Here is a 19,289-nt window from a genome sequence, read left to right on the forward strand (position 1 = left end):
TATAAAAAGCATATCTGAATAAATGACGATTGACTTACCTTCTGATGTTTGTTGGGGATGGCTCGGGAATCAACGCTTCCATGTAGGCTTCAGTCAACTCTTTCCTCTGGCGGTTTATGAAAGGTGCTTGAATTGCTACATAAAATCCTCTACAAGCAAATGCTACAACAAATATATACAGAACTAAAGCACCGATTCGCCTAGGATCCCAGTTCTTGAGATTCTGGTACAAGAACAAGCAATATTGTTTTAGTTCACATTAAAAATTTCATAGCAATAACAAAAATAACTGGAGCCAAAAATAAAGCTGGTTCAACAGTTTATATAACATCTCTAATTCTCTATGTATCAAAAAATTAGTAATACACAAATGGTTTTAGGATAGAAAATACATAAATGCCAACATAGCTACTAAACCAATTCCACTCATTAAACAAATGCAATGCTATCCTATTATATCCAATGAGGTATGTAAAGGAAATGAGAAATACTATATGATACATATGTCTTATAAATGAGTATTGGGCCTAACTCATCCTTACAAAACCGGCTTGTAAGGTGAGGATTGTCTCTAGTATATAAACACTTAGTAAGGCCATCTCTCAACTGATGTGGGACTCTTAACACACCCCCTCACGCCCAGCACTATTAGGCTTGGTGCGTGGATATAAACGGTAGGTGGCCCGATAGCGGAAACCTGATAACAGGTGGCCCAATGGATCGTAGAGAGGCTCTGATACCATCTTATAAATGAGTATTGGGCCTAACTCATCCTTACAAAACCGGCTTGTAAGGTGAGGATTGTCTCTAGTATATAAACACTTAGTAAGGCCATCTCTCAACCGATGTGGGACTCTTAACAATATGGTTAAGCAGAATTTGTCTCTCTCTTTAACCAAGACACTGGGCTCAAGTGATTAATGAGCTCCCCCTAAGACGAATCATTCGGGAGAACCCGAGTTAGATTCCTAGTGGAAACAATTCTTGGTCAGGCTTTACTTACCTGTCGGCCGAACTCTGGATTATCGGAGTCCCTTTCCCCTAGGAACTAGTTCTATACACCCAAAAAAAAAAAAAAATTCGTTTCTCTTTCATGCAACCCGTTTTCCTTATGTTTCGTGTTTTCCAAAGGAAAATAGATAGAGTGCCCTTGAAATGCAGGCAATGTCACAAAATTTTGGCTTCTTTTGATCAATCACTCTCTTATGTAGCACTTGCCTATATATGGCTATCATTTTCTAAATTCCCTCATAATTTAAAAAATGTAACCTTATTTCCTATGAATAAACTAACACTAAATCCAACAACCAAACCCAAACAATTTGTTTGTCATGTCACTAATGAAATTAAACAACAAAATCTCATTAAAAAGCAATTGATTTGAGTTACCTTCCAATGTTCGAACCGATTCCATTCAACAAACTCGGACAGCGAAAGAGTTTGAAACTCACTTCCAACATTCTTCTTCACACCATCCACAAACTCACCTGCCTTCACAACACCATCTCCCAAATCAACACCTATTTCTTTCTTCACCATATCTCCGAATTTCACCAAAAACCGCTTCGAAGCGCGTTCAAGTGACTGTGACCAAGAAGACCCATCAGCGCCATTTGGGTCTGCTGTAGATGAAGCTCGAAGTTTGAGCTTTCTGCGGTTACTGAAGGATGGGGTTAACGTGAAAAAGTTAGGATTTTGAAGAGTTGGAGTTAGTGATGATGAGGAAAGAAGAAATGGGTTTGGAGTGTTGGAAATAATGAGATCCATTGATGGATTTTGAAGTTCTACATGGAACAGCTTGTTGGTTTCATTTTGGAATTTTGAGGTTTAAGTTTAAGTTGATGATGACGAAGGGGTTTATCCATCTCTGTTCTGTTCCATTTCTTTTGTTTTTTTTTTTTGTTTTTTTTTTTTTTGAGAATGTTAAACACTTTGTTTTTTTAAGAAGATAAATGTGATAAACATTAAATGTTTTGTATCATTAAATATTATATTTTTATTTTTAGATGGCTTAACAGGGAGAAGTTATTATACATAAGTGTAATCCTTATGCATGGTACATAAGTCAATAACATCCATTAGATTGAGCATCCACATGTAATAATCCTAGTCAATCTCAACTCACACACTCACACCTAATCTCACACCCCCCAAATTTCTCACGTACCCCCCAAATTACTCGCGCACCCCCAAATTTCTCGTGCACCCCCCAAATTTCTCATGCACCCCCCAATTTCTCGCGCACCCCCAAATTTCTAGCGCACCCCCCAAAATTTTTCACGCACCCCAGATGACTTGTGCGCCCAATTTTTTTTTAACCCCCCATATTTCAAGCCTAAACCATTTTGCTGTGGGAATGGTTTCAAAAATATACACTCCAAAACCATTAAGTGCATAAGATGGTTTTGAAGTACAACCTATAATTAGAATCATAATTGTTTTTTTTTGGTACAATTATAATCATTATTTAAAACCAGTTAAATGGTTTCAGATAGTTATACACTAAAACCATTTGTATTGTAAAATGGTTTTATGTGTGTTTTTATGGTTTCAAAAATTCTGGAAACCATTATGCTGGTTAAATGGTTTCAGATAGTTATACACTGAAACCATTTGTATTGTAAAATGGTTTTATGTGTGTTTTTATGGTTTTAAAAATTCTGGAAACCATTATGTTGGTTAAATGGTTTCAGATAGTTATACACTGAAACCATTTGTATTGTAAAATGGTTTTATGTGTGTTTATATGGTTTTAAAAATTCTGGAAACCATTATGTTGGTTAAATGGTTTCAAATCACAATTATTGTTTGTATTCTAATTATAGGGTTGTACTCTAAAACCATCTTATACACTTAATGGTTTTGGAGTGCATATCTCTGAAACCATTCCCACAACAAAATGGTTTAGGCTAGAAATGTGGAGGGGACCAAAAAAATAAAATTGGGGGGCAAAAGTCATATTGGGGGTGTGCGAGAAATTTTGGGGGTGCATGAGAAATTTGGGGGTGCACAAGTAATTTGGGGGGTGCATGAGAAATTTGGGGGTGTGCTAGTAATTTGGGGGGTGCACAAGTAATTTGGGGGGTGCACTAAGTAACTTATGCATGGTGCATAAGGATAGCTTATGTATAATAACCGATCCCGGCTTAACATGTGTCATTGGTGAACATGTTAACATGACCATTTTTTTTATACTTTTTTTCTTATATATAATAATAATAGTAAATAAAATAAATATGTAACCAAAAAAAGTAAATAAAATAAATAATATGTTATTTTTGTCAAATAGTCACTGACCTTCGATATGTTTTTTTTTCCTATAAAATTGTGGCTTATTTCTCTACTCTTTAACAAAAAAGTTGAGCCAATCAATTTTTTTAAAGGAGTTAAGCTAATTGTTAAATGAGTTGGAAGTTCAAGGTTAAAAACTAACATAAGAGCATCTCTAATAAAGGTATCTAAGAGAGTTTCATAGAATAATGATATGGTACCTTAACTTTTTTATCATTTGAGTTCCATGACGTGATACAGAGAGGGTATCGAAGTTGATGATACTGGTACCTTAAATAACTTCCATATATGTCAAAACATTATCATTTGTCATTAATGTATGATTCAAAAAGTGGTATCACCATTGGAGTAAAATATGTATGAGTTGCATAAATATTACATGGCATTGTAGGGACTACTCGTTAGTAATGTATGATACTCAAAATGGTATTACCATTGGAGATGCTCTAACATTGTAATATACTAACAACTAACATTTTGTCATTAAAAAAATCAATTTTTTAAAAAAGTTCTTATTAAAAAAAACAGCCTATTATATGTGTGTAAAATCGGCAAATTCTATTCTAATATGGGTCACTTCTTCAAGTGGCCCATGGTGAACCGGTTATGAATAACATCATTTGATATGTTATTGAGATCCACTAATAAAGTTCTTTAACTCTCAAGTTACTCTAGGCAACTTTTTCTAACAAAAACCGACTTATAGGCGGTGGCCTTCTATTCCCACATAAGACAAATGAAAGTCTAACATGACTAGATATATACATCTTGCGTAATTTACATATGGTATTTTTTTATTGACGAAATGATAAGTCATTGAAAACTCACACACACAAAGTGAAAAGACCGGTTTTCGAACCCCGATCATAGCATCCGACCTAGCAATTTCGATATTTCAACCAAATGAACTATGACTTATAGACACATTGGCTTTAGGAAACAATGAGATATTGAGATATTTCATTCATTATATAAAAAAGAAAACAAAAAAACAATGAGATATTTTGTATAATTTTTTCTTTTTTTCCTTCGGGAATTAACATTTAATAGATAGCTATGACAATTAATTGCCGGCGTAATTTGTGTTTGAATAATTATTATCTCATAGCTTCAGCATCACGCATTATACCAACCCAACGGTCATAAAAACGTAGTCATTCTATCTATAAATAAATTATTCAAAATTTTATTAAAAAAACATTTTTTTTCTGTTTACAATTATTCAAAATTGAATTATGAATGATGCGTAAAAACAACATCCGAAGATAATGATAGAAAACATGAATTGAAACATGGATGTATTTACAATTTTTAAAAGTTGTGTTGTCACAATTGAAAATTAACTATATTTTAATAATATTATAAATGATAATTTGGTGAACCAATATAATTAAGACACTTAAGATTGGTCACCTAGCCCAATTATACGAAATGGGTAGGCAAATTGTCACCTTCAAAAAGGGTTTAGCCGCGATAATGAATTTAATTATCATATGCAATATTTAAAAGGTAAATTGCAGGAAGAAAAAGTATAAACTAAATTAGAAACTAAGTTCATGCTCCAGTAAGTGTTAAGAACATCACCCTTTATTATTGAAATGGTTTTCTATATCATAACATTTATTATTTGTAGTTTTGGAGACATAATGTAATATATTAAATGACTAAGATAAAACTATAGATCAATGCTTCGAAAACTTAATCGGACATTTGAGCCGGTGAAACTTTGGTGTTATGTCCACCTGCATCGCGAGAGTAGCTCATGAAATGTGGTTTGACTTCTATTTTTTTCCAGATCTGTTGATTTTAACGTTTGATTCTCTTCTTCAATATTTTTTCTTGATGAAGATGATAACATGGAAAATGTGGGGATGAAAAATTCAGATCTAGTTTTTTTCATATTGAAGATGAAGATTGATTAAACTTTTCTGGGTGAATATTGAAGATGGAAGATGAACAAGGAATTGATGAAGATGAAAATTGCTTTATTTTTTCTTGATTCATTTTTTTTGTTGGTAATTTCTTTTTTTTCTCGACAGAATTTGTTGGTAATTAATAGTAATTCATTTTTAATTTAAGTTTTGGTTTTGTTTTCAATTCTATATATTTAGCAGACACATGTCACAATCTTATTGGTCAACTCATTAAAAAATGGGATCACATCATGCCATGTCAGCATTCTGTTAGTCAAGTTAATGGTGGGGACTAATTTTGATAACGGATAAAAATATGAAATATTTTTTCACTAGAAAAAGAAAGTAGGACTATTATTGACTATAGAGTAAAATATAGGCACTAAAAATATATTTAATCCTATAAAATATCAAAATTTTGTCAATTAGAGACAAAAAAACAAAATAGGAAATTTTATTTTTTGAATGAAAATATGTGATTCTATTTTTTTTGGTACATGTATGTGATTCTTTTTAGGGAGATTCTATGGTGCAATATCTTTTTGGACTGTTTTGGTGCAGTCCTTTTTTTTACCAATAGAATTCAATTTATTTGTCACATCAGCGCAAGTCCATGGTGAGTCCCTTTTTTTAACAAATTTTTATTTATTGCATATGAGTCTCCCATCAAGTAAATATTCATTTACTGATTACAAACAAAAAACATATTTTATTTCAATTTAAAACAAATCAGATAATATAATTTATAATATTTTTTATTTGACCAAATTAAAAATAAAATTGAAAACCCTAAATCCCAAATTTCACCTATTCTTCATCTCCATCGTGTGAGCCTAAAAATTAAGAACATGCCTTCGATATGAAGTTTGATGCTACATAGATCTATGAATAACTACTCAGCGTTCAAAGAACCCAATTTAAGAACATTGGATCTAGCTTTTACCATGGCTAAGCAAAAACTAAAAAACATACTTTCTAGAGAAGCTAAAAGCTTGATCTATTAGCGATATTTCACCATTAATAAAAAATTGAGGGATCTTGAAATATTGAATTGTACATTAGATCACCATTATCACATGAGCTTCTGTTGTGATGAGCTTTGATTTTGTGACTTTGTTGTTTTTTGTTTTAATTTTAATTGTAATTTTATATTAATTGATTTACAATCACAATTAAAATTAAAAATAATTTAAATATTGGAGTAATTTTGTAACTTTTAATATGGTAGGGATTTAGTTGAAATATTAATAGATATAAAGATACATGGCAAGTACCATATAAGTGGTTTGTACCATATAATTTAAAGTGAATCAAACACTACATTCTCATTGGTCAAATTACGACTGCACCAAAACAGTCTAAATAAGGGCTGCACCATAGAATTTTCCTTCTTTTTATAGGATGAAAGTAAAAATTCTCTTAATTTTAGAGAAAAAAAATATTTAACCTTAAAAAATAGTTTAAAAAAAGTACACTGTATAATTTCTTTTCTTAAAAAAATAAAGGCTTAAATATGCAAAAGGTCCCTGCACTTACGGGTCATTTGAGTTTTAGTCCCTACATTTTAAAATCCTTTCATTTTGCCACTGCACTTTCATTTTACTTTAAAAATGGTCCCTGAACCCATTTTTTGTTGAAGTGACACATTTTTTTATGATGTGTCAATTTTATTTTACTTTTAAAAAATTACTTATTTAAGGGTATTTTGATCGATTCACTGCAAAATTAAACGAGTCATCAACTCTAAAGTCCAGTCAACAGTGACAGATCGGCAAAAATGTGCCATTTCAACAAAAAAATAAATTTATGGGGACCATTTTTAAAGTAAAATGAAAGTGCAGTGACAAAATGAAATATTTTTAAAATGCAGGGACTAAAACTCAAATAACTCGTAAGTGTAGGGGCCTTTTGCATATTTAACCCAAAAATAAAATAACGAGCTAGTTAAATAAAAAAAATTACACTATTTATTTAGAATAAAAAATTACAGTATTTATAATTTCCAATATATATATATATAAACTTTATTTATTTTATTAAAAACAAAACCGACTTTGCAAATTGCAATAATTAACAGCTGGTATTTTTTAAATAAATAACAGCTGGTCTTTTATTGACAAGATTACTTTTTTGTTAGATTTAATTTTGACTAAACGGTTAGTTTTTCCTTAGATTGACAGCTATTGCCTTTAATTATTGCGTGATATTCAAGTTTGCCACAACGGTCATAAAAAACGTATCTATAAATATAGCACACAAAGATTAGATTAGATTACAACTACATCAACCAACAACTATTCAATTCATCGCTCACTCTTTACTATTCCACAGTTCCAATTTATCTTTCTCCACTCTCTTTACTCTCTACTCTCTCCATTCATTCATTCCTTCTGTGAAATCAAGATGAATCGTGTTCGGGGTTTGAATGTTGCTGCTGGTTTCATCGTACCTGGTTCCATCGTAGACGGTACTTTTGTCCTTGATTCCTTTGTCGCCGCCGCCAATAATACCGGTGGTCGTCGTCGTCCTCGGAACAACAACAACAACATGGGGTTGTTCTCTTCACCGGTAGCAATTGATTCCTTTGTCGCGGCACCCAATAATACGGGTGGTCATCGTCCCCGGAACAACAACAACAACAACAACATGAGGCCTGTAGCAACAACAAGGGACGTAGGTCCACCAAATCTTCATAATGGAAGAGACAGAATCAGAATGGTAGATGATACTATTCTTCTCTTTGATAATAATTCTTATTCTATCGCTAACAACAACACAATGGGGGGTCACAACAATGCTCTGCTTGATGATGTACCATTCTATCATTCTCCTCAACTTGATTTCATCAATCTTGATGAAATTGCAACAACAGATTTTTCAAAAACAGATGATCCATGCTCCATATGTCTTTGTGAATTGTCTACTGATTCAACGGCAGTTCAGATTCGCCGTTGCTCTCATATATTCCACAGCGACTGTATTCAAAAGTGGATCGGTGTGAGGAGAACATGCCCCCTTTGTAGAATCAACCTCCTTTAGTTGTTAGTTGGAAGAAATGTGCTACTCATTTAGTTTATATGAACACATGTAATGTTTAATGAATAAAAATATATATACAATTTCTCATATATACCTTTTGATTCATATTTTAATTTTTCTTGTATTGTTTTAATTTTTGCTTTCTTGGTAGTCCAGACAAAGTTTTCTTGATGATTATTAACCAAACACAGAATTCAGAACTTTATATATAGGTCATATTCATCATGTATTATAGATATTTGATAACTCAAGACTGGAAGAGTGTGATGTAACAGCTGCTATACATACATGTCAGTCTTGCTCAGGTATATATAGGCCTAAGAACCATTAAAAAAACAAGAAATTTATTTAACGATATCGTGGTTCTTTCTGAATGAAAGGCTTCATCGTGCCTTGTTGTTCATATTCTTGCTTTGATCTAACATGAATCAGAAGTTTTATCTTAGTACTCGACTATCTTCATCTATTCAGCATCGGAAGCTTGTTTCTCTTATCAGCTGCTGCTGCCAATAAAACAATCTACAATTTTGTATATATGAATAAGTTCATATCAATTCTTTTGACAATGAAATATAGCTTTGATTAGATAACTTGAAAATCATTACAGATAATGTGGTAAATTTGATCAGGAACATTTCCCACCCAAGACTATGTGCTATACCATTCCTATTGATATAGGACACAAATAAATTTTCAAGAATTAGCCTTCAATCCTAATTTTGAAACATTTAATATTTATTAGTTATAACTATAACTATAATCCTAATTTGCAAGTTTTTAACTCCACCCCTAGGAACCTTAACAGCAAAAATCAACATTTGCTTGTATTGCTTCCTGCACAATTGTAATGCTTTAGTTAACATATTGTTCTAATTTACCCTTCTAATTAGATTTATGTTCTGGCAACAGTCTCATAAACTCGGGTCCAGTTCTCTTGAAGTCAGGGCCAAGGGTTGTTCGCTTCCCACATGGAGTCAGGACATTAGTGGCCGTTTCATAATCAAAATCGATTTTTTAATTATAAAATTTAAATCTATATATGTTTTTCTGAACTATCCAATCTTGATTGAATGACCACCATGTCACGATTGTTGAATGTGTGATCTCCTAACTGTAGGGAATCTGAATTCCATAAACTCCAATCCCGGCATCCACGTACATGATCAGATCAAATGCACCACCCTTGCCGCCTGCACTGTTGTTGGCCTCTTAAGTGTTCCTACAAATTGCTAGTCCAACAAAACAAAACAAAACATTGTCGAGCATTCAAATACCATCGAGATGGAGGTCTTCGTGTGAAAAATCCGTTGCTATTCAATATGTCACAAGTTGTATTCAATCTGTTGCTATTCAAATACCATCGATGCACTTGAATTCACAATAGTTGTATTCCAAAAAGGCAAAACAATCTGAAATAATTAAGATATTACACAGAATTGACATAATTCCCCTCACCGCTAACAAAAGGGAAAATGGGGGAAAATAGAAGACACAATACACAAACAGGATGATTCATGTTTTCCTGGAATCAGCAGGTCAGCATAATTCTATCTAAATATGTGAATCATGATACAAATGCAATTGCACATCATTGCAAACAAAGAAAGAAAATAATAACAGTATATATATGAACACATTAAAGAAATATTACAAAGCAAATATTTGTGGCAGTGTCATAGCTCTGAGAGAATGGCAGGAATGTAATGTGATAACTCTGCGGTTAGAGACTGAAATCCATTTACAAGTTGTGTATGGAAATCCTGATCTTCCTCACCTATCAATCTGAAATGTACCCGGATTGCACGTTTGCAAACAGCCATGAACTCGAGAAGGGCAGCTATAAGTTGCTGTAGTTCCTGAGACCGTAATCTTGTAATTCCCTCATAACATGAAAAATGTAACCTTATTTCCTATGAATAAACTAACACTCAATCCAACAACCAAACCCAAACAATTTGTTTGTCATGTCACTAATGAAATTAAACAACAAAATCTCATTAAAAAGCAATTGATTTGAGTTACCTTCAAATGTTCGAACCGATTCCATTCAACAAACTCGGACAGCGAAAGAGTTTGAAACTCACTTCCAACATTCTTCTTCACACCATCCACAAACTCACCTGCCTTCACAAAATTGTAGCACTTGCCTATATATGGCTATCATTTTCTAAATTCCCTCATAACTTGAAAAATGTAACCTTATTCTGAATAGTTTCTTTAATTTTAACCAAGACATTGGGCTCAAGTAATTAATGAGCTCCCCCTAAGATGAATCGTTCGGGAGAACCCGAGTTCGATTCATGGTGGAAACAATTCTTGGCAAGGCTTTACTTACCTCGCGGCCGAACTCTGGATTACCGGAGCCCCTTCCCCTGGGAACTAGTTCTATACACCAAAATAAAAATCGTCTCTCTTTCATGCAACCCATTTTCCTTATGTTTCGTGTTTTTCCAAAGAAAATTAGATAGAGTGCCCTTGAGATGCAGGCAATGTCACAAAAGTTTGGCTTCTTTTTGATCAATCACTCTCTTATGTAGCACTTGCCTATCTATGGTTATCATATTCTAAATTCCGTCATAATTTGAAAAATGTAACCTTATTTCCTATGAATAAACTAACACTAAATCCAACAACCAAACCCAAAACAATTTGTTTGTCGTGTCACTATGAATGAAATTAAACAACAAAATCTCGTTACAAAGCAATTGATTTGAGTTACCTTCCAATGTTCAAACCGATTCCATTCAACAAACTCGGACAGTGAAAGAGTTTGAAACTCACTCCCAACATTCTTCTTCACACCATCCACAAACTCACCTGCCTTCACAACACCATCTCCCAAATCAACACCTATTTCTTTCTTCACCATATCTCCGAATTTCACCAAAAACCGCTTCGAAGCGCGTTCAAGTGACTGTGACCAAGAAGACCCATCAGCGCCATTTGGGTCTGCTGTAGATGAAGCTCGAAGTTTGAGCTTTCTGCGGTTACTGAAGGATGGGGTTAACGTGAAAAAGTTAGGATTTTGAAGAGTTGGAGTTAGTGATGATGAGGAAAGAAGAAATGGGTTTGGAGTGTGGGAAATAATGAGATCCATTGATGGATTTTGAAGTTCTACATGGAACAGCTTGTTGGTTTCATTTTGGAATTTTGAGGTTTAAGTTAAGTTGATGATGACGAAGGGGTTTATCCATCCCTGTTCCATTTCTTTTTTTTTTATACTTTTTTTCTATTACTAATATATTAAAATCGATTACCAATAAAGTTTTTAAATTATCCTTATTGCTTTTAACTATGTTGCATGTTTTATATCCTCATTATAATTTCACTAAAAAAATATAGAAAAATATAAGTTAAATACAAAAAAAAATATAGAAAAAAATGATATACTTAAAAATATGAACAAAACAAATTATAGATAGAAACAAAAGAGAATAATTTATACGCATAAAAATAGGAAAAAACAATAAAAACATTATAGAAAGTTTAGTCAATAAGAAAATTATAAAAAAAATATAGAAAAATTAAGAAGCCGCATAAAAATAAGAATATAGAAATAATTAATAAAAATAAATACTTTATAAGAAAAAAAAAACATAAACAATATTTTTTATCAAAAAAATAAAAGAAACATAAATAATATGACTATCAAATTTACTACTAACCACTAATAATAATAAAGTTAAATAGTATCAAACTTACTATTCCTAAATATTCTTAATAAAATTTATAATTTTTATTAAAAATATACACGGGACCATTATTTATCACGAAAACATAAAAAAATTGAATAAATAAATTTACAAGAAAAAACACAATAATTCCACTTATATTTTAACAATATTATATAATAAATTTTTAAATATTTAATTCTAAATAAATTTTCTACCTTAACATAATGACAAACTTAGATATCAAATAAAAATCAATGGACCCGTGCGAATGCACGGGTCTTTGAACTAGTTCTTATATATAATAATAATAGTATATTAGTAAATAAAATAAATATGCAGTCCAAAAAAAGTAAATAAAATAAATAATATGTTATTTTTGTCAAATAGTCTAGTGCCCTTCGATATGTTTTTTGTCCCTACAAAATTGTGACTTATTTTAAACTTCTCAACACTTTAACAAAAAAGTTGAGCCAAACAATTTTTTAAAGGAGTTAAACTAAGGGTTAAATGAGTTGAAGGTTCAAGATTCAAGTCCTGGCTGACAAGGAGAAAAACTAACGTAAGATTGTAATATACTAACATCTAACATTTTATCATTAAAAAAAATCAATTTTTTTAAAAAGTTCTTATTAAAAAAAAATAGCTTATTATATGTGTGTAAAATAGGCAAATTCTATTATGGGTCACTTCTTAAAGTGGTTCATGATGGATCAGTCATGAATAACATTATTTGATATGTTATTGAGATCCACTAATAAAGTTCTTTAACTCTCAAGTTACTCTATGCAAATTTTTCTAACAAAAACCGACTTACAGGTGGTGATGCCTTCGATTCCCACATAAGACAAATGAAAGTCTAACATAACTAGATAAATACATCCTGTGTAATTTACATATGGTATTGTTTTTTAATATAGTTGAAATGATAAGTCATTGGAAACTCACACACACAAAGTGAAAAGACCGGTTTTTGAACCCCGATCATAGCGTCCGACCTAGCAATTTTGATATTTCTACCAATTGAACTAGGATTTATAGACACGTCGGATTTAGAAAACAATGAGATATTTCATTCATTATATAAAAAAGAAAACAAAAAAACAATGAGATATTTTGTAGAATTTTTTCTTTTTTTCCTTCGGGAATCAACATTTAATAGATAGCTATGACAATTAATTGCCAGCGTAATTTGTGTTGGAATAATTATTATCTCATGAGCATCACGCAATATACCAACCCAAGGGTCATAAAAACGTAACCCTTCTATCTATAAATAAATGTTCTCATCACCGACCACTCTACTTGTTCTATTCTTCTTCTTATGAATTTCAATATTCATCTCTTCATTGTCAATTTTTTAGTAAAAAAGAAGGATAATCCTGTTTTTGTTCATCGGGGTTTCTATGCTGTTGCTGGTTTCATCGCACCCGGTTCCTTGATTCCTTTGTCGCCGCCCATAATATGGGTCGTCGTCATGCGCCAACAGTGAATTTTTGTCTCTTATTATAAATCAATTATATCAATTATCCTAAAAGTGAATTTTTACTTATAGCAGCCAACAGTGAATAATGTCTATTTTATGCACATGCGCGAAAATAATAAAGGAAAAACAAAAATATACAAAAGAATAGAAGAAAACATGTGAGAGTCGAAACATATAAGTTATTAGATTTTCATAAAATAATAGAATATTACAAAATTGTATGCAACTATTCAAATATAATATATATAAGTTATAAGTTATTTACTAAAGGCGTAAATGCACTTTTAATCCCCCTATTTTTAAAAAAATGAAGTTTTGGCCCCCTATTTTAAAAATCAACTTTTTAGTCCCCAGTTTTATTTTATTTTTGAGTTTTGATCCTCATTCCATTTTAAGGCTAATTTTGTTGATGTGGCATTGCCACTAATGCATATCAGCGTCCACGTAGACAAATTTAATATCCATGTCATTATTTGTTTTTAATTCAATAAAACTTATTTTATAAAATAATTTAATTATTAAAATTATAGTATTTTTTAAAAAGAAATCAATCAAAAAATAATTCAAAAACATCAAAATCACACCAAACAATCCATAGCTCCCGTTATCATCATCCACTTATCCAGTTATCCTTAATCTTCTTACCAACCCAGAAAACAAAATAATCACATTTCATCATCATATCATCATTGTAAAATCATTAAAATAAAAAATCTCAAAATTCACAACCTTTAATTTATTAAACCTAAGAAAAAACAAACAATCACAACATGAACATGATCCTCTTTGATTCAAATCAAATAATTGCATATTGAAAGCAAGTTTTGTGTTTCAAGAACCTCCAACTTTCATCATCATCCAACTTTATATAAAACCAATCTAGAATTAAATTTCAAACTTAAAACAATTTATGGGTTTTCATTCAAATTCATCCAAAGTCATAGATAGTTTAAAGAGTATGAGTAATTTCTTTTGAAACACAAAATCATCTCTAATTTCTTTTCGTTTTTAAAAATCCAAAAATTGTTGAGTTTGAACGGAAACCATAGGATTGGTGAAATCCATAAGGAAGGATTCTCTCCGATTATGAATAAAATTCTAGTAGTTGAAGGTTTGATAATTAGGGTTTCAAATTTCATATTTTATAAGATTTAACAATTATTATTTTAGTCGAATATATAATTCTAATAATTAAAATATTTTATAAATAAAGTTTTATTGAATTTAAAAATATATAATAATGACATGGATATTAAATTTGTCCACATGAATGTTGCCACATCATTAGTTACAAGACCACATCAACAAAATTAACCCCAAAATAGGATGGGGGATCAAAACTAAAAAAAAATGAAAATAGGGGGACTAAAAACTGATTTTTAAAATTGAGGGACCAAAACTTCTTTTTTTTTTTTGAAAATAGGGGGACCGAAAGTGCATTTAAAGCCTTTAATAAAAGATACATAAATAAATGTAGTAAGGGTTTCGTAAAAAATAAGATAACTTACAATACAATCACTTTATATTTCAATCATATATAATATTCATTCTTGCATGACATGCATGAGTTAAAGAGTCGTATTTAATGCATGAAAAAAATAACGAGAGTGATATTATTTTTTACAAGATATATTGTGGGATTATAGTTGTTAGTGTTATTTGTTGGGAAAATCATGATTTTTCAATATGTAATTTTCAACCAACACCGACAATATTTGTTATTGAAATACATGACTATAATCATATTTAATTTATGAGAAAGAGAGAAAATCAATTTAGTGTAAATTATCTAATATTTAAAATTATTAATTATTAATTTTTTATTTTCTTTAATTAATATTCATACTAAATTTCTAAATTAAAAATAAAACTATTGATTTCATATTAAGTTATATATATATATATATATATATATATATATATATATATATATATATGAGTCAGGATCCGTTGACACCAACTAGTTTGACACCAAATGTTACACCTCTCAATAACGTTTTAACCGATATAAATTTTATAAAATCCACTGTTGGATTGAAAGTTTACATCATATAGATCATTTGTGTAAAATTTCAGACAAATCCAAAATCATTTGATATGCTATTGAGACACATAAAGATTAACGGCATTTAAAAAAAATACAAAAACCGTTAATTTTGATGTATCTCAATAACATATCAAATGATTTTGGATTTATTTGAAATTTTACACAAATGATCTATATGATGTAAACTTTCAATCCAACGGTGAATTTTATAAAATTTATATCGGTTAAAACGTTATTGAGAGATGTAACATTTGGTGTCAAACTAGTTGGTGTCAACGAATCCTGACTCTATATATATATATATATATATATATATATATATATATATATATATATATATATATGAGTCAGATTTGTTGACACCAGGTGTCAAAGTTTTGTTTGACACCAAATCTGATCCATTCAATTTATTAAATCCAATGACTAGTACTTATTCATCTAAGATTTAATTTGTAGGGAAAACAAATCATAATATCTAATTGATGCAATCATCTTCCTCCTTTATTTTCGGACAATATATCTCTCTTCGTTCATACAGTACATGAAATCATAATCAGCAACATATAAAATAAGAAGATGAATCCATTTTCTTCTTCCATATTTTTATAAATCATGAAAAGTTAATTAGGCCATTGGTTTTTGGTTAGAATATTATTATAAATCATAAGCTCTAACTTTGCATCCTAGTTTAAAGAAATTCACCGTGACCTCAATTTTGAGAATTAAAAAGCTTTACAAATTAAACCGATGAATGAATATATTTTAATTTTATGTGATGTTTTGTGAGAGGTGCCTTGGAATGATGATGAATCATGTTCAATTTCAACGAGACTTTGTGACACAATAAGAAAGAGAAGGTATCACCGGATGTTCCTAAAAAGGTTTTAATCAAATAAATTGTGAACCGTTGGATCTAATAATTTGAATGGATCAAATTTGGTGTCAAACAAAACTTTGACATCTGGTGTCAACGGATCCTGACTCAGTGTAAATTATCTAAGAGAGAAAATCAATTTAGTGTATATTATCTAATATATTTAAAATTATTAATTATTAATTTTTTATTTTCTTTAATTAATATTCATACTAAATTTCTAAATTAAAAATAAAATTATTGATTTCATAAGATTTTAATATCATGTAAACTCTACGAGTTTACGAGCCGAGTTTATGTTTTGATTCCACATAAACTAATTAAGTTAATGTAGAAGCTTGATTCTTATAACCTTGGTTACTTACGGTAATTCGTTTCTCTTTTCGTGAAACACTAATTGGTTGATCTATGTTACTATTCATTTTCTTTTTATGTTTAAAACTAGTTTAAAGACCCGTGCGAATGCACGGGTCCATTAATTTTTATTTGATCTAAGTTTGTCATTATATTAAGGTATAAAATTTATTATATAATATTGTTAAAATATAAGTGAAATTATTGTGTTTTTTCTTATAAACTATTTAGTCAAGGTTTTATGTTTCAGTGATAAATAATGGTCATGTGTATATTTTTAATAAAAAATTATAAATTTTATTAGGAATATTTATGGCAATTTAGTAAGTTTGATATTATTTAACTTTATTATTATTAGTGGTTAGTAGTAAATTTGATAGTAATATTGTTTATGTTTCTTTTCTTCTTTTTTTTATGAAAAATATTGTTTATTTTATTTTTATAAAGTAATGTTTTTTTATTAATTATTTCTATATTCTTAGTTTTATGCAGTTTCTTCTTCTCTTTTCTATATTCTTTCTATAATTGTTTTATTGACTAAACTTTATATGATGTTTTTATTGTTTTTTCCCCTATTTTTATGCGTATATATTGTTCTATTTTGTTTCTATATGTAATTTGTTTTGTTCCTATTTTTAAGCATATCATTTTTTTTTGTAGTTATCTTATATTTTTTCTATATATTTGTTGTTTTTTTTTTTTGTATTTTGTTGTATTTATCTTATATTCTTTCTATATTTTTTTTTAGTGAAATTATAACAAAGGATATAAAACTTGCAACGTAGTTAAAAGCAATAAGGATAATTTAGAAACTTTGTTGGTAATCGATTTTAATTTACGAGTAATAGATATGCTCTAATTATATCTATTATCTATATATTATCTTAAACCTATATAAGGTTATATTAGGTTAAAAAATATCAAAAACATGTAAAAATTTTGTCAATTAGAGACAAAAAACAAAATAGGAAATTTTATTTTTTGAATGAAACTATGTGATTCTTTTTATAGGATGAAAGTAAAAATTCTCTTAATTTTAGAGACACAAAAATATTTAACCTTAAAAAATAGTTAAAAAAAAGTACACTATAATTTATTTTCTTAAAAAAATAAAATAATGAGCTAGTTAAATGACAGCTAGTTAAATAAAAAAAAATTACACTATTTATTTATTTTGAATAAAAAATTACAGTATTTATAATTTCCAATATATATAAACTTTATTTATTTTATTAAAAACAAAACCGACTTTGCAAATTGCAATAATTAACAGCTGGTATTTTTTTAAATAAATAACAGCTGGTCTTTTATTGACAAGATTACTTTTTTGTTAGATTTGATTTTGACTAAACGGTTAGTTTTTCCTTAGATTGACAGCTATTGCCTTTAATAAATTATTGCGTGATATTCAAGTTTACCACAACGGTCATAAAAAACGTATCTATAAATATAGCACACAAAGATTAGATTAGATTACAACTACATCAACCAACAACTATTCAATTCATCGCTCACTCTTTACTATTCCACAGTTCCAATTATCTTTCTCCACTCTCTCTACTCCTCCTGTCCTACCTACGTTTCTGTGAACATCAACATGAATCCTGTTTTTGTTCGCCGGAGTTTCAATGCTGCTGCTGGTTTCATCGTACCCGGTTCCATGCTGGACAATACTTTTGTCCTTGATTCCTTTGTCGCCGCCGCCAATAATACCGGTGGTCATCGTCGTCCTCGGAACAACAACAACAACAACAACAACATGGGGATGTTCTCTTCACCGGTAGCAATTGATTCCTTTGTCGCGGCACCCAATAATACGGGTGGTCATCGTCCCCGGAACAACAACAACAACAACATGAGGCCTGTAGCAACAACAAGGGACGTAGGTCCACCAAATCTTCATAATGGAAGAGACAGAATCAGAATGGTAGATGATACTATTCTTCTCTTTGATAATAATTCTTATTCTATCGCTAACAACACCACCATGGGGGGTCACAACAATGCTCTGCTTGATGATGTACCATTCTATCATTCTCCTCAACTTGATTTCATCAATCTTGATGAAATTGCAACAACAGATTTTTCAAAAACAGATGATCCATGCTCCATATGTCTTTGTGAATTGTCTACTGATTCAACGGCAGTTCAGATTCGCCGTTGCTCTCATATATTCCACAGCGACTGTATTCAAAAGTGGATCGGTGTGAGGAGAACATGCCCCCTTTGTAGAATCAACCTCCTTTAGTTGTTAGTTGGAAGAAATGTGCTACTCATTTAGTTTATATGAACACATGTAATGTTTAATGAATAAAAATATATATATATACAATTTCTCATATATACCTTTTGATTCATATTTTAATTTTTCTTGTATTGTTTTAATTTTTGCTTTCTTGGTAGTCCAGACAAAGTTTTCTTGATGATTATTAACCAAACACAGAATTCAGAACTTTATATATAGGTCATATTCATCATGTATTATAGATATTTGATAACTCAAGACTGGAAGAGTGTGATGTAACAGTTGCTATACATACATGTCAGTCTTGCTCAGGTATATATAGGCCTAAGAACCATTAAAAAAACAAGAAATTTATTTAACGATATCGTG

The 19,289-nt window shown here is 30.3% G+C and overlaps 2 protein-coding genes across 5 annotated transcripts in view; one reads left to right on the forward strand and one right to left on the reverse strand.

The window, feature by feature from the left end:
• Positions 1 to 11,425, reverse strand: part of LOC123898207 (ATP-dependent zinc metalloprotease FTSH 12, chloroplastic-like) — a 23,844-nt gene extending 12,419 nt beyond the window's left edge. For 2 of the 4 annotated variants that reach the window (XM_045949108.1, XM_045949104.1), the window contains exons 1-2: positions 10,963 to 11,425; positions 39 to 223 (exon numbers count right to left, since the gene is read on the reverse strand). In XM_045949108.1, the coding sequence (XP_045805064.1) occupies positions 39 to 223; positions 10,963 to 11,340 (563 nt within the window). In that variant the 5' untranslated portion in view covers positions 11,341 to 11,425. Of the gene's footprint in view, positions 1 to 38; positions 224 to 1,389; positions 1,929 to 10,962 lie in introns of those variants that run through there. The other 2 variants (XM_045949109.1, XM_045949107.1) reach the window with 2 other exon arrangements.
• On the forward strand, positions 7,499 to 19,013 carry LOC123898208 (probable serine/threonine-protein kinase DDB_G0283337). Its single transcript, XM_045949110.1, has 2 exons — positions 7,499 to 7,535; positions 18,208 to 19,013. Exon 2 carries the CDS (start codon positions 18,273 to 18,275, stop codon positions 18,921 to 18,923), a length of 651 nt encoding a protein of 216 aa, XP_045805066.1. The 5' UTR covers positions 7,499 to 7,535; positions 18,208 to 18,272; the 3' UTR covers positions 18,924 to 19,013.
• Positions 19,014 to 19,289: the final 276 nt, after the last annotated feature.

This window comes from Trifolium pratense, linkage group LG7 (assembly GCF_020283565.1).
Source record: "Trifolium pratense cultivar HEN17-A07 linkage group LG7, ARS_RC_1.1, whole genome shotgun sequence".
Classification (NCBI taxonomy): Eukaryota; Viridiplantae; Streptophyta; class Magnoliopsida; order Fabales; family Fabaceae; genus Trifolium; species Trifolium pratense.

Bases quoted from the DNA above. Each gene is read 5' to 3' on its own strand.
- LOC123898208 (XM_045949110.1), top strand. From the start codon at position 18,273: ATGAATCCTGTTTTTGTTCGCCGGAGTTTCAATGCTGCTGCTGGTTTC.